At 44.2% G+C, this 26,948-nt stretch overlaps 1 protein-coding gene across 2 annotated transcripts in view; it reads left to right on the forward strand.

Moving 5' to 3' along the window:
• LOC115089250 (alcohol dehydrogenase 1-like) overlaps positions 1-26,948 on the forward strand; it is a 60,958-nt gene that overhangs the window by 22,089 nt on the left and 11,921 nt on the right. For both annotated transcript variants that reach the window (XM_029597374.1, XM_029597382.1), the window contains 5 exons: positions 6,599-6,740; positions 12,642-12,729; positions 12,828-13,047; positions 19,587-19,850; positions 24,139-24,274. In XM_029597374.1, coding sequence (XP_029453234.1) covers positions 6,599-6,740; positions 12,642-12,729; positions 12,828-13,047; positions 19,587-19,850; positions 24,139-24,274 — 850 coding nt within the window. The remainder of the gene's footprint in view (positions 1-6,598; positions 6,741-12,641; positions 12,730-12,827; positions 13,048-19,586; positions 19,851-24,138; positions 24,275-26,948) is intronic.

The raw sequence follows: 26,948 nt of genomic DNA on the forward strand, positions 1-26,948 counted from the left end.
ATAGCAGCCCATGGGGAAGGAGCGGTCTGAAGAGGTTTTGCCTCATTCTCCCACTCCCAGCCAGTTACTGCAGGAACCCTCACTGTTCGCGGCGTTGTTTCACTCCCCCCCCCCCCCCCCCCCCCCCTCGCTCCCATGCCGCGATCGGCATTCTGTATAGCCTGTGGGGAGCCTGCCTCGCAACTCTCCCGCAGTGGTATCTGCTCACTGTGTTTACCCAGCGGGGAGGGACCCTCTTCCGCGCCAGGGAAATCGGCATAGTGAATTAGAGCAGGAAAGTGTGCTGGCAGGCCGGCCCTATCCCTTCAGACCACGGGAATGGCTGCCATTTTAGATTCAGTCCTCGTGGCTCATCCTTTGCAGGAAGAGGGCAGGAATTCGGATTTTCAACATTCCCCTCCGGATTTGAGCCCTGTGGACCTACCCCTGCCAGTCCCTGACCCTCAGCCGGAGGTTCCACCACCTCCAGAGTCCAGGAACACTCCCCAGCATTTTACCCCCAATTTTGTGCTTTTCTTACATAAGGCCTATGTGGCTAGCTTGCAACAGGATCAAACTCTTCCAGACCCTCCACCAAAGAAGATCTCGAGGGCTTCTGCCATGCAAGCACTCAAAATCCCTGATCCTCAGGGAACAAATCAGGGCACTATTCGGGTTCGGACTATTCAGGGGACCTGAACTTTCTGGGTCCGTCTTCTCAGCCTCCTGACCCTGACACAAATGCGGATATGGTGAATCTGAATCCCCCGGTCGAGGGGGACGATCCACTGGTCCTATACTTCTTCCAGCATGAGGAATTGGATCCCCTAAACCCTTTTGTTTTATCTAAACTGGGGATAGATGCACCTCTAGAGGAAACCACGGCTCCCCCGGGATCCAGCAATGTGGACTCTATCCTGGCGGAACTCATGGTGCCTCCACGTACCTTCCCATGTCACCCCATGCTGATGCAGCTACTTCTCAGAGAATGGGAGTCACCTGACTCCAGCTTGCGGGCCGGCAGGGCAATGGACAATCTTTATCCACTATCAAACCAATGCCTAGAGCTGCTCAAGGTCCCTAAGGCAGACTCTTTGGTTTCAGCTGTTACCAAAGGAACTACCATCCCGGTTGTGGGTGCAACCGTCTTGAAAGATCTTCAGGATCACAAGTTTGAGGTTCACCTTAAAAGAAGTGTTAGCACTGGGGGTTCGAGCAGCTGTCTGTAGCAGCCTCTTACAGTGAGCAAGCCTTAGATGGGTCCAACAACTACTCAGCACATAGGACCTTCCTTTTGCAAAGGTTGAACAGGCGGAGCGACTTGAGGTTGCAATCGCCTCAGAGTCCTCGCCAGATCCATGGTATTGGCTGTTTCAGCCAGACGCCTCCTATGGCTGCGAAATTGGGCAGCGGTCTCCTCGTCTTTCATAGTTTGGCACGCTCCCATTCAAGGGTAAACTTCTTTTCAGTGAACACTTGGAACAACTTATAAAATCTTTAGGGGAAAACAAGATTCATAAGCTTCCTGAGGATCCCCTCATGCTCTCGTTTCCAGGGGCTGCGCAGATACAAGTGCAACAGATCGCGAGGAACTCCACAGACAGCAAGATCTCAGTCATGGTCTCATTCCTTTCATGGGCACCAAACCTTCAGAGATGGAAATCCTCAGAGTTCCTCTACAGAGGCCACTCATTGAGATATGGCCGACCCATTTCTCTGTTCCCTACATCGGAGGCCGACTTTCTTTTTATTATGGGGAATGGGTCAAAATTACTTCAGACCAATGGGTTCTGGAAGTCATAGAACATGGCTATGCTTTGGATTTTGCTCGGCCTCTTCCAGACCGGTACCTAATTGTTCTGTACGGACCACGAAAGCAACAAGTGGTACACCAGATGCTTCACAGGCTGCAGGATCTTGGAGCCATCACCCCTGTCCTTCCTGGGGAGCAGGGGTCAGACCAATATTCCATTTACTTCATTGTTCCCAAAAAGGATAGCTCCTTTCGACCAATTCTTGACCTCAAAAGAGTCAATAGAGCACTCAAGGTACCCCATTTCCAGATGGAAACCCTGCAGTCTGTCATGGCAGCGGTTCACAGTGGCGAGTTCCTGGCCTCCCTGGACTTAACGGAGTCTTACCTCCATATTTCAATATGCCTGGAACATCGGAAGTATCTCCGCTTCAAGATCCTGAGTCATCATTTCCTGTTTTGCGTGTTCCCTTTTGGCCTACCCACCGCTCCGCGCACATTTAACAAGATAATGGTAGTGGTGGCGGCCTCCCTCTGGTGGGAGGGAGTCCCAATCCATCCCTATTTGGACGACTGGCTCATTCAGGCAAAGTTAGAGTCTCTCTGCACATGCACATTGGCATTCAACAAAGTATTGTCGCTTCTCAACTCCCTAGGTGGGGTGGTCAATTTTTCCAAGAACAATCTCAGACCTTCACAGGTTCTGGACTTCTTAGGAGCGCACTTCGACACTCGCTCGGACAATGTTTTTCTGACCAAGGAACGAGCGCTCAAGTCATGGACCAAGTTTGACATCTGGCATCTCTTTCAGTTCCCACAGCCTGGGACTAATTACAGGTCCTAGGTCCTATGGTTTCGACTATAGATGTGTTTCCTTGGCCCTTCGCACACATGCGTCCTTTGCAGAGAGCATTGCTATCCTGCTGGAAACCAATAATGGAGGAGTTTCAGACCCCGTTGCCACTCTCAGATGTGACCATCTCCAATTTTCAGTGGTGGCTGTCTCTCAAGCACCTGTTAAGGGGAGTGCCCTTGGAGACCCCTCAGTGGGTGATTGTGACAATGGATGCCAGCCTCTCAGTCTGGGGAGCGGTTTGCCATGCTCAGTTGACACAAGGTCAATGGTCCCCGGAATAATCTCTTTGGCACATCAATTGCCTGGAAACTCGAGCAGTCCACCTGGCATTGAAGACTTTTCTGACCTTCCTCCGTCACAAGGCTGTGTGGGTCCTGTCTGACAATGCCACCACAGTAGCCTACATCAATCACCGAGGTGGAACCAGGAGTTGCCCGGTGGCCATGGAGGTGAGCAAACTATTGGACTGGGCGGAGCATCATCTGGCCCGACTAGCAGCCTCCCACATCGTAGGACCAGGGAACGTTCAGGCAGATTTCTTAAGTTGTCAACTCCTGCACCCCGGAGTGCGGGAACTGTCCAAGAATGCTATGGCCCTCCTCATACGCTGTTGGGGCACTCCTCACCTAGATCTAATGGCCATCGCCCGGTTCTTCAGTCGCAGGAGGGAGCACGGATCAGATCGGAAGGTGTAGATGCTCACGTGCTACCATGTTCTCCTCCACGTATTTCCACCTTGGCCCCCTGGTGGGCAAGGTGCTCAGGTGAATAGAACTCCACAAGGGACCAGTGAATGGCCCAGAAGACCATGGTTCGCAGACCTGGTGATCCTCAGCCTCTGGCATTTTCAGAATCTCCTACGGCAAGGTTCAGTATTTTCCCACCAGGCGGATTTTCCACTCGCAGGCTAAATCCCGGGCAGAAAGCCACTCGGTCTCTCCACAAGAGATATGCAGAGCAGCAACTTGGAAATCTCTTCACACTTTTGTTTGGCATTATCACCTTTATGTGGAAATCTCTTCACACTTTTGCTCGTCATTATCGCCTTTATGTGCAGGCACCAGTTTTTGGGGTTTGGCAGACAGGTGCTTCGAGCGGGACTATTTAAGTCCCACCCTATTTAGGGAAGCTTTGGTACATCCCCCCTGTCTGGACTGATCTGGGTACATACAGGGAAAGGAAAATTATTTCTTACCTGCTAATTTTCATTCCTGTAGTACCACAGATCAGTCCAGACTCCCACCCTTACTGGAGGGAATTTCTTCTGCTTATTCTTAGCCATTTTCAGATCAGCCACTCGAAGATGTTCTTTTTGAAGATATTGCTACTGAAAGGGCATCGGAAGTACCTTCTATATAAGAGTGATAAGAGTGTTTACTCAAGTACAATTCTTTACAAAACATTTTTTCTGTATATAGTTGCTTACTTGATCCTGTTCCTAGTTCGCTTTACGGTTTATGATTACTTTTTTCTCTGCTTTGATAATGTTTATACTGAAGGGACGCAGGGTGAGTACTGTCCTGATACAGGATACCCTTGGAGTTTTTCTCTGTCTCCATCTGCTGGAAAGGAGGCTCAACCTACTGTCTGGACTGATCCGTGGTACTACAGGAATGAAAATTATCAGGTAAGAACCAATTTTCCTATATCATGACTCATCCCCCTAAAATTCCATCCAGTGGTCATTTCATGGTACTACATGATAACTATTTAACACTTTTGATATGATAACCAGTCAAAACATAAGGACAGGTTCACCCCACCATTGCGGTTTTGTATACCTCTACCCAGCATAATAAAGGTCATCCCAAGGGTGTCGCCACACATATTTCTACCATCTTTGAACAGAATGCAAATATTTCATCACGTGTATTGTGAGAAGACCAGGTTAGTTTACTTAAGGGTTCATAGACAGCTGCTGTGCAGTTCAGCAAGTTAGCTGAATATGTGAATTTGGCTAACTTAGCTGGGATATTCAGCAGCTAACTATAGGACAGCCCTGTGGCCTGACCAGAGTTAATCAGATAAGTTATCTGTCTAACTCCATTTCTCCCTGTTATGCCCATTCCCTACCCCTGACATATCCAGCTAAGTGACACCTGCTAACCCTAGCTGGATATTCAGCAGCACCACTTAGCCAGATAAGCAGGATGTTTTGAATATTGGGCTATTACTGTATTCTTCCCCCCTCTATTTTTCTCTGTTCTCTCATTTATTTTTACTCTTTCCCAGTCAATTCACCAGACACCTTGGAGCCACAATTAATTTTTCATTGTTCTTCACCTTCACATGTCTTCTACTCAGGCCTACATTGGTACAAGATTTTATAGGTACAAAATAAGTGAATCCCTTTAATAATTAAGGTTTTAAGTCAATCTTCTGATTCCTTCTCAGCATTTTTCACCTTGTTTTTCTTCTCACTACTGTTTTGACAAGAAGACTAATCAAGGTTTTTATCCTATTTTCCAACACAAAATTTGGAGGATTCTAACCAGGGTGTGGGGTTTGGTTTTGTTTGTTTTTTTGTTTTTTTGTTATATGTGCACGTATCCCAGAAAATAGACTGGATTAGATCTGGGTAAAATGTGTTGTTTTAACTTGGACTCTATCATATGTGGCAGAGCCATCCAGCTCCAGTCTATCTCACAGACCGCCCTGCATCACTTGTATAAGGGGGTATTTCGTTCTTTTACCACTTAATTTGTCCCTGATCACCTCTAGGGAGAACTTTGGCTTTTTTCAGACCAACCCTATGGTTTCCCTTGCCTAGGGTGCTCGGATTGGTCAGCTCAGCAATATGAAAATCTGGCTGAGCATGTGCAGAGTGTGGCTGTGATTCTGTTTTTTTGGAAGTAGAGGAGTGGCAATTTTTTTCATTGGATCCTTGTAGGCCCCACAGCCTGCCACACTGGGAGAAGGACTGTGTTCTTGCTAGCCCCTCATGGACCTAGAGGAACCTTCTCCTTGAGAACGGAGAGATTTTTCTTGACATTTTGAAAGGGTTGGCTTTTCCATGACTTGCTCAGAGGGAAGTCACCCCTGCCTGCGGGGAAAAGGATATGGTGCAGCTTTGCCATGCAATCAAATTAAATGGGGATACTGTTGCCAGATGAGAGAATTGATTTTGATGAGCATTAGGTTTTCTATTTTTGTTGGGAGGAATCTTTTACCACCAATTTCCTTCCCATGCAAAGGACTGGGTTTTCTTACTTTTTCCTGTCATCAAGAAGAGACACCGACTTAGAGGTTGGAAAAAGAGGACCAAGGCACTTGGGAGTTTTCCTTTGAATTGTATCAAGAGATTTTTAGCTTCTTTTTGTGATTTTGGAATCAGATCAAGTTTTCCAAAGTTACAATAATGCTTTATTTGAACACCACATCAAGTGTCCAGCCTGCTACTTTCAAATTCAAAGACGTGGTCATCTGAGATCACAAGGAGTGAGTACATCTGAGCTACTGATTGTGGAGTATGTGACTGTTCCAAGCTTCCCAACCCCGTGAGCCTAGGCCCCCAGTGACTTGTCCTCCTCTCCTCCAGAAGAACCCCAGCACCCCAGGGGCCTACAACTGAGTCTGATCTGTTCAAGAGGGAGAAAAAGGAGCTCCAGGAGAGACAGTGGCCCTGGAGGTTGTTGTGCACCCCCATATTCCGGGAGTCACCCAAAAAGGGGCTACACTTGAAAGCTAACTGACTTCAGGGTGTACCTACAAATTAAAAAGCCTGTTTTGGAAGCAGAAGGGGGAGGGGTCCTATTACATAGCCTGGATTTTACCACATAGCTCAGCTTAATGTATTATCGCCAAATAAGAGCTGCTCTAAATAGCCCTAAGGACATAAATGTTTGTCAGCTAGTCTTTTCAGCTATTGCATTTTGTTAAAATATGGTGGTCAGCCTTTATTGCAATTTGTAGCATCTAGCCCTCCAATTTGCCACAATATTATAGTTAAAAATGGAAATCTTTTGCATTTCCTATTTACAAATCTCCACTATGTGTTGCTTTTTGAATAGGTTTTGGCCACTGGGATCTGCCGCTCAGATGACCATGTGTTGAGCGGTTGCATAAGTACTGTTCACTTTCCAGTGATCCTGGGCCATGAAGCAGCTGGAGTTGTTGAGAGTGTTGGAGAAGGAGTGACTGACCTGAAACCAGGTGGACAATGTTTGCCTTTTCTTTTTTTTTTTTTTTTTAATCTATGTTGTAGGGTATATGTTTATAATTTAAAATAAATACAGGCACTGCACTGTTTGCTTTGATCTGGACTGTGCATAGGCTTCACCACTCACTCACATGCCAATGATCTCCAGGCTTAAACTGAAGGGGCTTAAATGCATACATCAAATAATTAGGAGACCTATAGCCACAGGGCACCAGTACTACATACACAATCAGCATTACTTCCATTCTGACAAAAAAAAACCAGAAAGATGATAATAGCCATAGGAGCTTTGATGAGTGTGTTTTATCTGTTTTATACAGTACATTCTGCAGACAGGCAGGGCAACCAAGCAAAACTGAAGCAATAAAAGTTCCTTTTAGTCAGCCACATTTCTAGAATGACTTCTTTCATCTCAGTGCTCTGATAATAGAAACATCCAATATGATGGCAGGTAACTAGCATAAAGCCCATCTCTTCTACCAAATGTACTTCCTGTTGCAATGCCGTAAACCCCAGAAGATCTCTGGCTTTCCCTCCACTCCTTTGTAACAAAAGATCCGTTGCATTTGTCCCAGGCCGCCTTGAATTCCACTATGGTTTTCACCTCCACCAAATGCATGTTGATGGCCCTATTAGGTATTCCCGCGCGATACATAAAGTAAAATGTGCAGCCAAGTTGCACATTTTACTTTCAGAAATTAGCGCCTACCCAAAGGTAGGCGCTAATTTCTCCGGGCACCGGGAAAGTGCACAGAAAAGCAGTAAAAACTGCTTTTCTGTGCACCCTCCTGACTTAATATTAAGTCGGAGGTCCCAAAAGCTAAAAAAAAGTAAAAAAAAATAGAAAAAAAAATTTTGAAATAGGCCCGCGGCTGTCAGGTTAAAAACCGGATGCTCAATTTTGCCAGCATCTGGTTTCCGAACCCGTGGCTGTCAGCGGGCTCGAGAACCGATGGCGGCAAAATTGAGCGTCAGCTGTCAAACCCGCTGACAGCCAGCGCTCCTGTCAAAAAAGAGGCGCTAGGGATGTGCTAGTGTCCCTAGCGCCTCTTTTTATCACCGGCCCTAATTAAAATAAATTTAAAAACTGAATCGCGCACACAGGAGAGTGGCCTGTGCGTGTGCTGGGAGAGCGGGCATTCGCCTGCTCTCCCGCGTTTTTACTGTATCGGCCCGAGTGTGATATTTTTGTTCTAGAACTGTCTTCCTACTGAAACATGTTTGCTTCTTGCGCATTATTTATTCCTTTGAGATATTTCATGTTTGTATCATATTCTCCCCATCTCCTCTTTTCTCCTTTCCTCTCCTCTTGTGTATACATAGTTTGGACCTTAAGTTTCAGGTCAAAGGGCTTTTGTTGCGGACTCTGTTGACTTCCTATACTTTGTCTATATCTTTAGAGCTACGGCCTCGAATCACAGAATTCCATATGAGGTTTTAGAAATGACTTATCCAGAGCCATTATCATCGCTTTTTTTTCTACTTTTTTTTTTTTATCCCTATGCACTCTAGTATTTCTTTGGTTCTGAATGTTACCTTGCTATACTGCTTTGCAAACTTCCGATCATCAGATATGATCATCTAAATATCTCTCTCCTGATAGTTGCATGTAAATATCTCACCCCTCATCTTATACCATGCCCTGGAGTTATGTATCCTAAATTTAATTTCATTTATTTCCATTTATAGACCATGTTTTTTAGATTATAAGATTCACCAAACTGAAGTGGTGTACATAGGATAAAGTATTGCAACAGGAAGGAAATTAGCTGGCACATGTAAATCTGCTTCGAAAATGAGGACAGGCTTACTCATGTAATTTTTGATTTTCAAACAAATGTTTGTAAATGATTTGCCAGCTCTGGCTCCCGAAACGCCTCTATTTTTGTATGCATATAAAAATCCATGTGTGAGTTGTGCATGCTTTTATGTGCACAATCCCCAACACCCCCCCCCCCCCCCCCCCGGATAATTTTCAAAATCCAATTTACAAACACAAAACCTAGTTTTGCGTGCGTAAATCCTTTTGAAAATTCAGCCATAATGTACATAAAATCATAAAACACCATAGTCACGGACCAGCAATACACAAATATAAAACAGAACTATCATATATGTTAGAAAAATAAAGAGCTTTGTATGCCCCGCCTGAATAGCCCCCACTAACCTACCAGCCATCACTCAATCTTGCCACCAGCCTTGCTGTTCCCTATCTCAGCACACTTCTCCCCACTCCCTCCTGTCACCCATAATTCCAGCACTCAATGGCATTCATCTACCCCTCCCCAACCATCAGCTTTCATTTCACATCCTTATCATCCAAACCCACAGTTTTATTTCTCTGCCAGCCTGCCTCATACACCTCTTTTCCACTGCAGTGGGACAGATGCATAACTCTGCACTCTTTTCTACTGAAAACATTTGGCCCGTCCCCCAGCTTTTCCACATCACTCCTCGTTTCATGCTCTCCTTCAGGAGTTTCCACTCCACAGCAGATCTTTTGGGGGGGGGGGGCAATTTTCAGACTGCTTTGGGGTAAAATATTTGTGGGTTCTTCTTACCCACGGACTTTGCACCGAGTTTCAAAGCGAAAGTGCATGCACACTTTTCCCTTTTAGGCTTGACGTGGATACAAAAGTTCCTGCAGTCTTTTTTTTTCCCCCTTCTTTTTCACCCAGGTAGAATTTGTAAGGAGGATAACGAGCACAGGCTTGAAAATACAATCTGCACGTGTCATTTCTGATCCTACCCCAGCCACACCCCTGAGGATACCTCCCCAAATGCAGTGAAAAGTGTGCGTTGTGGAACGCCACACAATACTATTAGGTAGACTGAAGGAGGGAAATTTTCAGTGAATCTGTACAGGCAAATTGCTATTTAGCTAAATAAATGTCTTTGAAAGTTGTCACCCGCTCCATATCATATGCACAAAGACAAACCTTTCCTACTAAACCCCCTGCGAAATACGGCAACTAATGAAAATATTTAACAGAATTGTCTCCAGGACTGAGCTCCGAGGCACTCCTCTGACGTGAGCTCCATTTACTGCTGCTTTCTATTGCCTGTCGTGCAACAGGTGAACCACCTTCTGGCCCACACATAGGTTACCCAGTTTATTTATGAGCCTCCTATGTGTAAAAAAAACTCTTAACTCGTTGAATGCAGGCCTCCTCTCTCCAGACTTTACTGTTGCCATGTGTATTACAGACAGCATGAGCACACCTTAGGGAAAGACCACATCATCTCAGATTTTAATTGAGGTGCTCTGATCTTGCTTTTAAACATTGCTTGATGATGTTCCACAGGAAAATATGCAGAGAACATTTGTTTTAAAAAATTTATTCATTTATATAATTAGCGTCCGCCTATATCGGAATAACCATGCTAGACGAATTACAGCACATAAAGAGCTGGGGGGACTTTTCTTCCTCTATTGGGGCGCTGTTATTTGGAGTGCCGGGGGGGGGGGGCAATATTGCCTCTGTTACTGTTTAAGTTGTATGTTAAACCTTTAGGGGAGGTCATTAGGCAATGTGACATGCATTTCCACTTATTTGCTGATGACAAACAACTTTACATCTCATTTGAGAGTGTCTCTAGAGCCAGCATCAAGAATCTCTGTTCTTGCTTGGCTTGCAATTTGGAAATGGGTTTTAGCAAATAAGCCCAAACTCAACCCTAACAAGCCTGAGGTTCCTTCTGTGTGCATTCTGTCTCCTAGACGGATTCTTTCCATATCTCCACTGATGAGTGCAGCCTCTCAGTTAAAAGCGAGATCCAAAATTTGGGAGTACTAATTTGAGCATAAGTTCCCAGGTGTCTAAGGCCCTGAAATATGCTTGTTGCTATCTTTGCGGTATATGTCAGTTGAAAGTCTTTTTTTGCAAGCAGCATATGGCAACTTTTATTCATGCTGCTGTTACATCTCACTTGGACTACTGCAAGGTGCTTTATGTGGAGTTACCAGGTAAATTCCTCCAGTGCTTTTAAAGTGGTTCAAAATGTAGCTGCTTGCTTGCTTGCTATGTGGGTATGGTTCACAAAATTAAATCGCTTCTCTTAAAGGTCTTCATCGGCTCCCACGTCATCAAAGATCCCAGTTCAAAGTTCTCCATTTAGCCTACAGGGCAATGAATGGCCCTGGCCCAATCTATTTGCTGGATCATCTTCATTGTTACGTGCCTAGTTGGTCACTAAGATTCCAGGATGTCTGTCTTCTTTCATTTCCATCTGTTAAACAGGCAAAGTTGGCACATACCATTAATAGAGCTTTCTCATGTTTATTGGCAATTTTGGGGAATAGGATTCTGAAGGACCTTTTGTCATGACCTTAAGACGTGACTGTTTGCTGAATCATGTGGGCCTTAGGTATTGTTATTCCCTGATGATTAAGTGTATGGGATTGTTAATGGCAACACCCATTACTAATTGATGTGTATTTATATTAAATTTTGCATTATTGTATTTTTTATTTATTTATCTTGTTTGTGTATTGTTTTTCGTGATTTCTGTAATTGCTGACATAACTTTGAAAATTTTTTCTAATTGCTGCTGTTTCTTGCCTTGAAAACTATGTGAACTGGTGAGTAATACATTTTTAAATAAGTGAATATGAAATAAGTAAAGCCCTTTAGTTCAGAGCTTCCCAAACCTGTCCTGATGTCCCCCCCAACCAGTTGGGTTTTCAGGATATCCACAATGAATATGCAGGAGATAAATTTGCATATATTTATGATTCGGTACATGCAAATTTATCTCCTGCATATTCATTGTAGATATCCTGAAAATCTGATTGGCTGGGGAAGAGGGTCCACAGGACAGGTTTGGGAAGCCTTGATGGAGGCCTAGGAATTTACCAGTTTCCCTCTTCTGTTACTGATCTCTATTTAGTTGTGAGTTCTGCATTTAGAACATGCCTTCTAGCTACGGTGATGCAGTTTCAGCAGCAATATTGATCAGGAATAAAACTGGATTCTTTGCAGGTCGTGACAAGAAATTATCCAGAGATATTTCTGTACATGAGCTTTCAACATCATCAGGTCCTTTCTTCAGATGCCATACCTTTACTATCACTATGAGGCTGATACTGAAAGGTCACTGAGCACCTGACTAGGCAGCTAAAGCTTGGCAACATTTCAACCAAAATTTAAGAAAGTTTCAGTCTGAAAATTTGTGTAACATAGATACCTAAAATGGAGGCACCTAATTTCAGGCCTCCCATTCATGTGCCTAAATGTAGGTGCTTAAGTTAACAGCACTGAGCCCCTTACTCTTTCTTGTCCTGGGCCCACACCTAAAATTGGGTAGGGCCAGGAGACTAAATTCCGGCACCTAATGAAATAGGCATCTAACTTTAGGTGCTCAATCCTAGTCAATCTTCAAAGGACAAACTGCCTGGTTAACTAAGGCTTTTCTCCCATTCTGTGTCTATGGGAAAGTACCTTAATGAATCAGGCCCAAAGTTAGGTGCCTGCACCCTTGAAAATTGACCTCTATGCCTATAAGAGAGTTCTGCTGTTTTTCTGAAACCTTAAAGGGATGGTGAGTGGAGGATGTAAATCTGAATAGTCCGTGTGCAGGAGGTTCCATGCCATGAAATTACACAAATCATTGAAATACATGGGAAATGCTGATTTAATAAATGAGTTACTGAGAATGATCATTTTCAAGAGCAAATGAAAAAGGGCTACTTTTGGTTATAAAATGGTAGCAGGGCATGTGAGTCTTTTTTAATCTTGAGAATGGCAGCTATTTTTGTCTCGTATCCCCATAGAAAGCGATAGTAAACCAGACTATACTAAGACCTCTCTGTAGGAACAGCTCAAAGCAGAGACTGTGGAATGTTTAGTCAATCAAGCAATATGATTGTAAGTTACTGTTTCATTTTTTTGCAGGTGATAAAGTCATCCCACTCTTTGTTCCACAGTGTGGAGAGTGTACTAGTTGCCAGCATCCAAGAAACAATCTCTGTGTAAAAAATGAGTTAGGTTCAGTATTTGATTTCCTATTTGACTTTGGTCTTTATTCTTGTTCAGACATCAATCAGAATTTATATAACTCTGATGGTTTGACTCTTGCAGCCTTGGGAAACATCGTGGTCTAATGGCAGATGGGACAACTAGATTTACTTGCAGGGGGCAGCAGATTCACAACTTTTTAAATACCAGCACTTTCACCGAATACACGGTTGTAGAGGAAATTGCTGTTGCCAAAATCGATGACGCTGCCCCTGTGCACAAAATCTGTTTGATTGGCTGTGGATTTTCAACTGGTTATGGAGCAGCAGTCAACACTGCCAAGGTGAGCGCTTTCATAGTCTTTGCTTTGATGACCAACTCACCTCTAAAGATACAGTAATAAGGATCCATTTTCAAACAAAAGACACAGAAAGGGGGTCTATGTATCAATCTGTTTTAGCTTTAATGCCTGGATTTAACATACGTTAACAGTGGCATTAGCTAATGCCTATGTACTAAAGCAAATATTGTGCATTATTTGTATGTGAATTTGTGTTACCATTGGATTTCCCAATGGTAATGCTAATACACTTGCAAATGAGGGTATAATAATTAAAATTATTATAATACCCTCAACCGGATAGAAACATTGGCTGTATTATCCAGTGTTAATATCTGCAAGGGTTAAAGCAGTCCACCTAAGACTACAAAATTAGCTTCTGAGGTGTAGTTAACTTTGCAACGATAAGTAGGCTGCATTAACGCATGGCAACAAGCCTTAAGGTTAAGGAAGCCACCCTGCCATCCCCCAAAAAAGATAAGGCCTCTGGGCCTGGCTCCTCTTATCTCACCACCCTGCCCATCTCTACATGTACAGTTCAACGTGCAAGGCAGCCAGACCACAATTTGCAAGCTAGCCAGTGGCAGGGCAGAATGCAGGTGGGCTTCTTTTCTTCTCCTGCCATCTTCCCAGTCCTAGGGTGGGGGAAATGTTCTGGAGGAGGCCTTCACCAGGGGGCTCTTGACTTTGGGGCCTTCATGGGGAGAATGCTTTTGACTAGAGGGCTTTGACCAGAGTGGATTTGTGCCAGCGGGGAATTTGCTAACCAGCTCTTCAACACTGGCCATTTAGCAGGGTGCTGCCAGATTACACTGGCCATATTCACTTTAGTGCAACCATTTTAATGCAGCAGCGTTCTGCATATCAGTCTGAAGTTAAATAAATCCAAATTAGGAAATGCGGCACTTCCTATATTGGATTTATTGAATTTTGAACTTCGAATTGTTAATTAACCACTTCCCTTTTGTTATTTAGTTCTTGTGTTTCTAGTTATCCAATGTGTGTCCTTTCTCGATTTCTTTTCTGAAAAAGATTTTTCTCGATTAAGATTTGGGTTATGTTAGTTGCCCATTTGGAGAATCTAGAGAGTATAAAAAGAAATTGAAAAAGAAGCAATTTTTTCTATCCATTTTGGTTTTTTCCATGTGTAACCCCACCCTGGTGTGCCTGTCCTGCACGGGTGGCGCCATAAAAGTATTTATAAGTGTGGATCCTTTAGTTGGGGGGGGGGGAAGGTGTCCTTTCATTTCATTTATTAAAACTTATTAATCGCCTAACACAAAAAGGTCTAGGCGATTTACAACACACATACACAAAATCATTAAAACAACAACATAACAAACATATATCAAAAACAGGAATCATTAAGTTTCATAGAAACCATAATGTCAAAAATATTATGAGGACACATAATATAAATATAATCAAACAAAAATAAATCAAGCATCATACCTGACAAAAAGGTACAAAACTCTACAGTACTCATACATTTTAGAATATGCTGAAAGCGCGGTGGAGCAGAAAATCTTTCAGAAGCCTCTTAAATTTCTTTACATTATCCAAAGTACGCAGATCAAATGGGTCCCAGTGCAGGGTGGCTAACTTCCTCTTGATTATCCCTGGGAGAGGGGTTACTTCTCTTGCTGTGTGCTGAATGCTCAAATAAAGAAACTAGACACACTGGGTAAGTGTCAGAAATTAAAGTCTTTACTGATAAAATAGTTGCAGATGGTACAATCAATATACTTCCAGCACTACAGTCTCTCTTCTCTCGATTACAGTATTCACCTCTATCTGTGCAGGAATAGTTGAAAGGACAGAGGATCCTACCACCCTTCTGGGTTAGGTGAGATGGAGGTCCCAGTGGGCAGGGCAAACTTTAAGCTAGGCAGGAAAACCTCTCCCACAAATTGCCAAAAATCCTGTCCTTGCAGAGTAAAATTTCTTTCTTCCCCCAGCGGCTGAAGATTCCTGATATGAACCCTCTGACATCCTTACAGTTCTGTTACTCACAGTTAGCAATTTTCCCACTTCCTTAAAATTATACAGACTCAGTCTCTCCTCTGGATCCCCTATGGGAGGGATACCTGGGTGCAGGCTTCTTACCCTGCTCCAATGGAGGAAGGAAGGGGCAGCCAAAAAACCTTCCTTCTGGATGTCTCAACTTAATATCCTTTTTCTTAAATGAATATAGCACAGGAGTTACTCCTCACAATGGGTCACCACCTCTGAGGGCAAGTCTTCCCTATCCCTAGGTGTCCCAGATATAGGGTTCCCCATGCCCTGAATCTGAGAGAGGCCCAGGTATCCAGTGAGACTCCTACCACAAGAAAACATCAAATGCTTGCAAACAACTGAGAGATCCCTACCAGCTAGTGAGTAGACTAGAAGGAAAACCCGCCCAACTCTGGTCAGTATCCCCAGGCTGGCTTATCCTGCTTCCACTGACTGGGCCTGAAAAATAATGTGGCAGGCCTGGACGCTTGGACTGATGTGGAGTTGGCGCAACCTGCAGGGAGGAGCCCTGCAGGTTTGTACTGTCAACTGGCGGAGCCGGCTGTGGCAGAGGACCAACTAGAGCTTCACCTTTACCAGCCCTCATTCCCCTTAGGTTGAACCCTCGGGTGCTGGAGCTGGCAGGACTTAGGCGCGGCCATCTGTTGACAAGGTGGAGATCCATGGAGATGGTCAAGTCACAGGCCAGGGTCTGGGACAGGTGGAGTACTGCATAGTCAGGCTTGATCTAAAGTCAGGCGGTGGTCTGTGGCAGGCAGAGTTCAGTCGTAGACAAGAATCAGGTGGTGGTCAGTGGCAGGAAGAGTTCAGTCGTAGGCAAGTGTCAAGCAGGCTGATGTCAGAATCAGAGATCCATCTGAAGGAAGATGGGACAGATGAACAAGCAGGGAGGCAAGGAACAGCACAGGTGGGCAGAAGATGACACTGAAGAACTGAAGACTGACCAGAGGAGGAAGACAAAGAACTCTGAAATAAAGACTAGGGGCTGCCAAGACAAAGAGCAGGAATGCAGGAACGAAGACCAGGAACACAGAAACAAAGACCAGCACTACAGGAACGAAAACCAGGAACACATTGAGGCAACTTGCTCTACTAAAGGTAGTCGACCTATTGCTGAGGCATGGTTTGCAGGGAAGAAAGCCCTTTTATGGGCCAGATGATAGGTCATCAGTGGGCGCCACAGGGGATTTCCCACCACGGGTTCTTAAAATCGGGGAAGGTCGGGCGTGCATGCGCCTAGAGCAGCACAGAAAAGTCAGCAGCGTCACACGGGATCAGGCAGAGCACTGCGGCCCACGGCATCCAGAGTGGCATCTGGAAGTGAAAAACCCAGCATGGGGCTGGAGGTAAGTGCAGCAGTCCATGGCCTTGCAACAAGTAGCAAAGACAAAAGCTCCTTTCCACCTTCTAACTCTAGACAAACAAGAAGGGACTGCCTCCAGATTCTCAGGACGGAGCTGTTATAAAGCCTCTCAGGGGGACGGTCATTCCCAGGACCCTCAGAGGGAGGGACTGAATTTGAATGGATCCTTCCCCATTCACTAACCTGTTCTGTTACTTCCCAGGGCTCACTCGTAAATGATGAATGGCTTTCAGTAACACATACTTTGAGGATGCCCATGTTATCAGTATTTTTAAGGGGTTTTGTGTTTGTTTGTCTTATATGTTTATTGTTTGAGGTGAAGATGTGTATAGGCCCATTCTGTATTTTTGCCTTTCATATTTGAATTTGTATTTTGGAAGTGTTTATAGAAATATAATTATTTTGTATTGTAATTGACTATTATTTGTTAAAATTACCAGTAATTCTTTTGATTATGATGTGTATATTTTGATTAAGGTGGTTTTTGTATGTTTGAAAAATATGTTGGAATTTTGTTTTGAATCTTTTGTTTACAAATTATTTACACGTATCTTTTTTTTCTTTGCAAGCTCAGATTTTTATCTATCATAGCAGAGGAGCCAAAACTATGAATTGGGTCATTCTGAATTAAAAGTTGACAAAGCATGTCATTTTCCAAGCAAGTTTACTAAGATCACTATCATATGTAGCACCCTAGCAATTCCCCCCTAAATTTACCCAGATCCATGATCTAAATCATACATGGGTTTCATCCAGTCCTATGCACCCCTATGATCTAGGCCTGCAAGAGGGTCTGAGAACCAATAAATGGAGCAGAGGCTCTCCTCTAGACTCTGGAGGAGTGTTTCCAGAGGGTTGCCAAGTGAAACTACTGGGATGGCGAAAAGCTTAATCAGCTTGTCTCAGGAGAGATTTTCTCTCATTGCTTCAACTGCAGTAAATGTGGAGCAAGTGAGCAGTGTTAAGTCCTTTTGTTGGAAGGAATCACCAGGATACGAGGTCCTCCGGATATTTCCCACCTGAATCCAGAGAACCGGAAGATGATAGCGGGCATCCGGTAGCACAGTCCTATGCCAAGAGTGGATAGTTGGGCAATCCCCTTTTGGATGTAACGTCTTTTGCTGAGAAAAGTTGGAAGGAGGGCAGCACTAGCAAAAGACTCCTTTATTATTGCTTTACAATAGAGTCGCCCTCCAAGGCTGTGACTGGAGAAAGTTGTCATTGATTTTCCTCTAAACTCTGCATATTTGTTTGAAGGTTGGATAAATTATGATTGGGACCACCACTAAATGCATCTATTGCCACACAGATATCCTGGAGCTAATTATTACACCGTAAAAAAAAAGACCTTAGAAACATCTGGCTGTGTTAGTGTCTTGATTTGCATGTGAACGAGCAAATCCCAATTTGCCCACCGGTAGGGTCTTAGAGTTTTGGCTTTTCCTCCTTGTGGAAAGAAGTTTGGCAAAGCTCTTCCCAGGCCCCCTGAGAGCACCAGGGCCACATATAATTTAGAAAAGCATCGTAACTTCTACTGTTTTTACATTTTGAAACACAATCAGATTTATTATCCATTGTTAAGTTATTAAAACCAAAATGAGAAATACCATGTCTTTTAAGTTCAGCCTTCTCTAAATACTAACATGTGGGCAATTTATTTTTTTATGGTGATTCTGAGGAAAGCAAAAAGCCCTGTGGCCAATGTTGCTTAAATAAAACCAGTTCTTTCCAGAGCCTGAGAAAGTGACTGAATCAATCTATTAAAAGCTCTAATGCCACCAACACAGCTTCATCAACACTGAGTTTTATATGTTAGATGCAACCCATAAATATAAGGTATTTTATGTATACATATTCTTTGGGTTCATTTAAACCTCTTTCGGGCATATTTTATTCTGAGTAGTGGGATTTTGCATGCCAGAACAAAGTTATAGTTCACAGCTGCAATGTTAGTTCCCTGAAAGAATTGTTTTTCCCTTATATCTGCCACTGAGTGAGTACATTGGACAAATACCACATGTAATGCACGTTCCTACTGCTGTGCCGAATTGACCCCCTGGAATTGAACCGTTCAGGATGAATGCTGAAATATATGCGGGAGGGTACGACTGGGATGGAATATTTTTTCGGTCTGGCTGCCTTCCTCCTATGTACTCATAGAACTGGAGGCTCATTCAGAAGTGTCCTCAATTCTGCTCAGTGTGATTGGTGATCCAGGAAAGGAGGGGTGTGGGGGGGACAGGGGAGGAGAGAGTGGTAGAAGCTCTGAGAATGAGACACCCATGGTTTTTCATTCACGGTTGCCCAATTTCCCCCTCTGTTTTCTCTCTCCCGTCAAGCCTCATCATTCCAGCAGGCTTTCTGGCTGAGAGGAACGGATCATGGTTACCCTTGGAATGCAAAGTCAATATGACCTTGGAACGGACAATTTTTAGAAGTTATTTACAGATGTAAATACCAGTTTGCTCTGGTAAACTGAATGTCTGAAAATTGTCCATCCCATACCCAGATAAACATATGTGCTGGGATGAAAAATGCACATCATTTTTGCCAGGTAAGACATAGATGGTCCAGATGGTGACATATTTAGATCAGGGCAGGCTCCAGCACACATAGAATTACTGTGTCAAATCTACATGTGTTATTTTTAAGGAAGAAAGTATCAACAGAAAAAACAGGCACTTTTTCCTGGGACAGTTTTCAAAGGGAATGTATGCTGGTCCCTTTGAAAACTGGTGTAAAAGCCGGGGGTAAAATTGCACGCAGACTTTTCAAAACTGGGAGCATTGATGCAAATTGTCCCCAAACTGGTCAGTAGGTGTCACTGTTGTGCAAAGGTTGAGACATCTTCTCCCCTGCCTCCAGTTGGGGGCTGTGAATGTTGATTTCATGCTTTTGCAGCACTTCTGAAACTGTGACAACTTTGGAGCTTTGAAGTTCAGGCAATGTGGTAGTTGCGAACAATAAGAGACATTATTATTCTTTTTGGAAACCAAGTAAAAGCATCTAAGGGAATGATATTTCCTTTCAGTCTATGTGCTGCAGTTACACATTTCAGGATATGCTCCCAAATTAAAAGGCTTAGGCTTGGGAAATGGAGCTTTGCATTTCTGGTTATTTTCAGACCATGATAGTTTGTTTGTATTTTAACCCATGACTGTAGGTGGAACCTGGTTCTACCTGTGCCGTGTTTGGATTGGGAGGGATTGGCCTTTCTGCTCTCATTGGCTGTAAAGTAGGCGGAGCCACTCGAATCATTGGGATTGACATCAACAAAGACAAATTTGCAAAGGCAAAAGAATTGGGAGCTACGGAGTGCATCAGTCCTCAGGATTATAAGAAGGCCATTCCTGAAGTGCTGCTTGCAATGACCGATGGCATTGGAGTGGACTATGCCTTTGAATGCATTGGACATGTTGATACCATGGTACAGTATAATGATCCATTATTACGCAACAGGTGTAAGACTTGAACTTTAATTTTTTTGCCAATATAAACTGATAAAAAAACATACCCATAATAATGATATTCGTTTTTCTTTTCTTATTGCACTGATACAAAATGTAGCTTTTAACTAAAACCTATCAACATTGCATTTGCCAGCATGAAAGATTTGTGTATTAATGTTTTGCTATTGTGTGGCCTGCTAAGGCATTCTGATAATATTTCTTATTACAGTGTTGTGTATTATAAGATGAGGGCAAATACTAAATACCACTGAATAGAATGAACAAGTCAATACACACAATATGTATCACTCAATGCAATGTCGCTCATTAAATAGTGTATAGTAATGACTCAATAGTTTATAATGGCTTAGTAGCAGCCGCAAACTGTTGCAATCCTGCCCACGGGCCTATCCGCGAGCAGGAGCTTATCTCCGTGGCTCAGAGGCCGCCATCTTACCAGTGCGGCAGGAGCCGTGCCGGGGTTCATCTTCGCGGTGCCCCTTAGCGCTCCCTTCCATCATAGCGCAACACAAACCTTATGAAAGTCAGAGATCAATGATCATGTTCTATTGGTGCTAAACTATGGGTTTTTTGGGGAATTTTAAATGAGCAAGCAAAAACTTATTTTAAAAGGCTGCTCAAGGAAGGCATCAGGTGCAAAATAAGAAAAAGATGTCCCAAACCTGGCCGCATTTCGAGGTGGTATCTTCATCAGGGGCACTAAATCATTTATTTAGCATTTTTTTATATACCGAGGTATAGCAGAGTTGCCTTCACTCCGGTTTACATACAGAAACAACATGTTACATTGAACGATGTATGAAGTTTACAATTTAAAAATTAACGATAAATAAAGATATAACAAGGAGAATGAATAACAAGATAACACAGGATAGAACCCTGAATAGATGAACATAGATCTCATGAAGCATTGGAGGGCATCTGTATCATTGAAACAGGGAGATTGAAAAATAGCGGATTATATAAAAGTATTTAAAGTCATTGAGTGCTATCTTTAAAAGATTGGCTGAGAAGCCAGGATTTTAGGTCTTTTTTGAAGGATTTTAAGTTTTCTTGGTTGGTGAGGAAATGAGGTAACGAATTCCAGAGCTTAGGGCCGATGATGGAAAAGGCTCTGTTTCTGGTGGAGGATAATTTAGCCTGTGGAAGTGAGGGAATCACTAGATTAATTTTGCTGGCAGTTCTTGTAGTTCGTTGAGAGCAATGAATGTGAATGATGTCATCAAAGGCGGAGTAGTCGGCTTTGTATATTGCTTTGTGGAGTATGGTGAGAACTTTGAATTCTGCTCTTTTATCAATAGGGAGCCACTGTAATTGGTTGAGAACAGGTGTAATGTGATCAGCTTTTCTTTTGCCTGTTAGTACTCTGGCTGCAGCATTCTGAAGAAGCTGCAAGGGTCTCAAAGATGATTTTGGAAGGCCGATCAAAAGGGAGTTGCAGTAATCCAAACCTGAAAAAATGAGGGCTTGAAGGACGGTTTTGAAATCATGGGGGTGAAGTAGGGGTTTTAGATGTTTTATTATTTGAAGTTTGTGAAAGCCTTCCTTAATTTTTGTGGAGATGTGTTTTTTGTAGATTAGGTCAGTGTCTAACCAAACACCCAGGTCTTTAACGCTCTCTTTGAGATGGACGAGGGTCTTGTCAAAGTGGAAGGATGGAATTGTTAAATGACCAGGATTTTTTTTGGCAATTAGGATACATTCGGTTTTGCTTGTATTTAGACATAAATATCTTTCTGACATGTATCTTTCTGACTGTACACAGATTCAAAATGTAGCAAATGCCATCTTGACTAACCTAATGTGAGACAGCAACATTAATATGGACTCACAATGCTATAGGTGGCTGAAAGCAGCAGCAAATAAAAAATGTAAGTCCCAATAACCAACCAGAGTAAGACTCAGGTTACTATGAGAAGATAATGCAGATTTCAAATTAAAGAATACCACAAAGGTTTTTCATTAAATTCATGGGGGTGACAGTATTCAGTCACAAAATCTTTTTCAATTTGAAAATTATTATCCAAATCACTGCCTCCTCTGACAAAAAAAGATCAAGCACTTGGCTCCTATGCCCTTCCCAGCCTTAACCTTTTTAGGCTGGAGTTTCTCCAGATCTGTTCCCCCACTTGTCCCTAATGTCAGTATTGCCTGTTCTTCCATTACTTCTTGCTAACCTCATACCTGCAGACACAGCTTGATCCTCTCCTGCTGACAAAACTTAGCAAAGCTTGGTGGTTCTAGTCTCCTCTTGTCATTGTCATCTTTTCCTAATTAGAGTTGGGCAAACTAAGGGAAAGGAGGAGAGAGTGTTTTGCACCGGGTGTCACAGTTAGTTGAATGATAGATGGAATTAAAGCTCAACACCTTATATCCTAGGGTTTCTCATGACCTTCAGTCTTGTGCTGTCACTGCTTTACTCTACCTTAGAAACCTGCCCCCCAAAAAACTGTGTGTATATATATTATATTCAATATACAGTATATACTATGCATACTATATATACTGTGTGACCTACTTAATCGAAGGAACATGCAATGAACAGGCTATGCTAATTACATGATCACAAATATTTTTTCCTTTCTTATTTAGTCATTTTATGCAAACATATTCAAAACCTAAGTGATAAAATAACCTGTCCAGCATAAATAATACACAAACGTCGCATGTGCAAAATACAAATATTCACATAAAAAAATGTTGAGATCATATGATTTACCAAATCAGCCTGATAAATCCAAAATATATGACTGCCCTAAAAAGGGGTACAGGTAGTCATGAGTTTAGATTTCTTAGAATGCCATAGTCTGTATATAGATGTTATTTATTTTATTTATTTAATATTTTTATATACCGGCATTCATGATACAATCACATCATGCTGGTTTACAGTTGAACAAGGGGTGCAAAATACATTAAAACTGGAACAAGTGCAAGGAAATTGCAGTTACAAATAACAAGGAAGATCGAACTAGGAGAATAGAGAAATACAGTAGATTAACATCATGTAGAGTTATTTACAAAGAGCAGCTGTGACTGAGTTGTGGAAGTTGATGAGGAAGCAATTAGGAGGGGTCCAGAAAAGCTTGTTTGAATAACCAAGTCTTAAGTCTTTTTCGGAATGTTGGGAGGCAAGGCTCCTGTCGGAGATTCGGTTATCTCGACTTATACAAAAGTTCAACAATCCAGAGCAATTCCCCATGCCCCGACTTGTGCAAAAGTTCAGCAATCGGAAACGATTCCAGGGGCATGAGGAAATAATTTTATTTTTGACAATGTAATTAGCATAGCCCCTTCATTAGTGTTCCTTTGATTAATTAGTTCACATAGGGGTAGATTTTCAAAGGGTTACGTGCGTAATCCCGAAAACCTGCCCCTGCGCGTGCACCGAGCCTATTTTGCATAGGCTCGATGGCGCACGCAAGCCCCGGGACGCGCGTATATCCCGGGGCTTTGAAAAAGGGGCAGAAGGGGGCGGGGTTGTGGGCATGGCGCTGATCCGGGGGCGGGGTTGTGGGCATGGCGCCGATCCGGGGGCGGTCCAGGGGCGGGACCGAGGCCTTCGGCACAGCGGCCGTGCTGGAGGTTCGCGCCCTGGCAGCCGGCCGGCGTGCGCATTACGCCTGCCAGAGTCAGGCATAAAATCGAAAACAAAGGTAGGGGGGGATTTAGGTAGGGCTGGGGGACGGGTTAGATAGGGGAAGGGAGGGGAAGGGGGAGGGAGCGGAGGGAATGGGGAAAGCCATCAGGGCTCCCTTAGGGCTCGGCGCACGTAAGGTGCACAAGTGTGCACCCCCTTGCGCGCGCCGATCCCGGATTTTAACATGTGCGCGGCTTCACGCACATGTTATAAAATTGGGCATAGATTTCAATATCTGGCCCATAGCCTGTATATATAGGAACACTGTTAGTATTTATTTCTGCCGTATATTTTTGTACTGTATGTTACAAATCTTTTTATTAAACTTTTCCATACACAATAATAATACAAACAGTATATAAGAAAAGCAAGCGGGTACATCAGTGTACTCTTACCAATGCCCGCATATTACAAACGTGTATGTTACCCACTACCAGATCCCCCCAACCCCCCCCCCCCCCACCCCCCAAAACCACAGCAAAGCTCCTAGTTATGGCATTATAATCGTTAAGAATATGTGCTCTGACTTAACAACATAAATGCTGATTTATTTCATCTAGCTCCACTCAACAAAATTGATTCAACATTTTTTCTTCTTTGATCAGATGGCTGCTCTGCAGTCCTGCCGTGTGGGATGTGGAACCTGTGTGGTTGTTGGAGTGTCTCCTGCAGCTGATCAGATCTCATTCAATCCCAAGCTGATCGTCACAGGCCGTACATTGACAGGGTCTGTTTTTGGAGGTATGGAAAAAAAAAAAAAAGAAAGAAAACAGGTTTTACAGAGGTGCTAATTCTGAAAGGGGCTTCCTGCTACTTCTGCTTTAAGCATCCACTTTAAGCTAGCGACAGCAACAGCACGGCAGCAATGAGTTTGGTTCATGTCCCATTTTCCTGCTGTGGAACTGTAGCACAAAATGGGGCGGATTTTCAGAGCCCTGCTCGCCTAAATCCGCCCGGTTTTGGGCGGATTTAGGCGAGCAGGGCCCTGCGCGCCGGTGAGCCTATTTTACATAGGCCTACAGGCGCGCGCAGAGCCCCGGGACTCGCGTAAGTCCCGGGGTTCTCCGAGGGGGGCGTGTCGGGGGCGGGCCCGGTCGTCGCGGCGTTTAGGGGGCGTGTCGGCAGCGTTTTGGGGGTGGGTACGGGGGCGTGGCTACAGCCCGGGGCGGTCCGGGGGCGTGGCCGCGCCCTCCGTACCCGCCCCCAGGTCGCGTCCCGGCGCGCAACAGGCCCGCTGGCGCGCGGGGATTTACTTCTCCCTCTGGGAGGCGTAAATCCCCGGAGAAAGGTAAGGGGGGGGTGTAGACAGGGCCGGGCGGGTGGGTTAGGTAGAGGAAGGGAGGGGAAGGTGAGGGGAAGGCGTTAGAGGATTCCCTCCAAGGCCGCTCCGATTTCGGAGCGGCCTTGGAGGGAACGGGGGTAGGCTGCGCGGCTCGGCGCGCGCCAGCTATACAGAATTCATAGCCTTGCGCGCGCCGATCCAGGATTTTAGTGGATACGCGCGGCTCCGCGCGTATCTACTAAAATCCAGCGTACTTTTGCTTGCGCCTGATGCGCCAGCAAAAGTACACCTATTCGCGTTTTTTGAAAATCTACCCCAGTGATAGCAGCAGCAAAGTAAGCCACAGAGGCCTAGTGAGGAGGGTACGAATGGCAGCACATCACTGTTTCACAGCATGCCTCTCTGTAACACCACTTTATTTGCATTCAGTACTCTTGGTAGGACCACCAAATGGTTCCAGGACACAAAGAACAAGGTAAGTTATTTTTGATGTTGTCATTATGTTGCCCCTATTCCACCATCTCTTTGAACTTTGGGGCACATTTGGTATCAGTGGGGTAAGTAGACCCCCCCCCCCCTGCTTCCTTGGGTTATTCCTGATGGGAAGGAGGGTGGGGGTGAGGGGAGTATTTCAAGGCAGTCTATGGGCCTGTTGGGAGCTTTTTCTGAACCATTCCTGTAAGAACAACAAACTGCCACGCAGTCTGGTGCTGTTCAAAAATAAATCCTTGACTGGAATAACTGATGCAGAAAAAGAAGATCATACAGCAAAAACAAAAAGGTGGTGGCCACAATGCAAAACAGAATCGATCAGAAAACACAGTCACTGCACAATCGTCACACATTAGAGGTTTCTTTCCTCCACTGCCACTAGCGCTGAAGATGGGGCCCTCCCTTGGGCTCTCTCCTTTTTGGTACCTGCTTTCTGGTGTGTGGATCTCTGTAGTCCAGTGGCTGAACTGCAACACTGTCCCGAACAGAGGAGCTTCTGCTAACTCCTTCTAGTCTGGAAGTCCTTACTCTGATGCCAACCAGAAATGCACTCTGCAAACCATAAAGCAAATCTTCAATGAAATGCAAGGTGCATGGGCCTTTCATTATTCTTCACCTTTTTAGGTTCTCTCAGTTTCAGGAACCACCTTGGATCCCTCCCCCCCCGAGCAATCTCCCTTCTCCTCAATGGCCAGAGGGCACCAACCTTGAGCCTCAGTCATCTTCTCAGGGTAGAGGACTGGGCAAAAGGGAGCTGAAGAGTTTTTTGTTAAACACACTCCTTTGAAGGACACCTCTTACTGGGAAGTGTGGGGCAACACTATAGATTCCTAGAGTCTCTGACATCACACTTGCAGCGCCTATGAACACTCTTGTGTAAACAGTAAGAGACAGCTTGGTGACACATACAATTACATTACTAAAACTGGAATGATACAGAGAAGACTGGCATGGAAATGTAGGTGACTGGGTCTATACTTCCCACTACTGAAAAAACAGAGGCTAAAGGTACTGAAGGCTGCAACTGTGCCCCAGGGGGGAAAAACAGCCTGAATAAAGCTGCAAAGAGAAAAAAAAATAGAGAGAGATTTTGGAGCATCACTCAAGCTTTATCAATGGACAATGCCCTCCCCCCCCCCCCTCCTATTGCCAGGTCTGTGGGGTGAAGGGGGCAGGGAGGAAGAGACTTCAGCTGCAAGCTTTGGCCCAGCACAAGGTAAATGCAGGGCTAGTCACACTTATCCTGGGTGAAAGAGACACTGCTGATGTTGAGAGTAGAACCCAGCAAGCCGTTTTCATGTGGGGAACGGAGCCTGGGCAGCCCAAGAAGCAGCCACTGTTGATGTAGGGGACAAGGCCTCGACAGTGTGAGATGTTGCTGCCAACTACTGCATGGAGAAGGGAAGGAAAGAGAGAAGAATGATTCAATGTCTGGAGAGGGGGAAAGAAGGGGGAGGGAATACCTGGAGGGAAGACTAGGAGAATGGAGAGGTGAGGATAATGCCTGGACTGAAATATAGACAAAAAAAAAAAAAGCAAACTATTAAACCACCCCGCAAAGAACAGGCAAAACAAATTAAAAAAAAAAAGAAAGACAAAAATAAGGAAAATATTCCCGGGCTCTTAAAAATGTTTGGCTGG

Source organism: Rhinatrema bivittatum, chromosome 1, assembly GCF_901001135.1.
Source record: "Rhinatrema bivittatum chromosome 1, aRhiBiv1.1, whole genome shotgun sequence".
Taxonomy (NCBI): Eukaryota; Metazoa; Chordata; class Amphibia; order Gymnophiona; family Rhinatrematidae; genus Rhinatrema; species Rhinatrema bivittatum.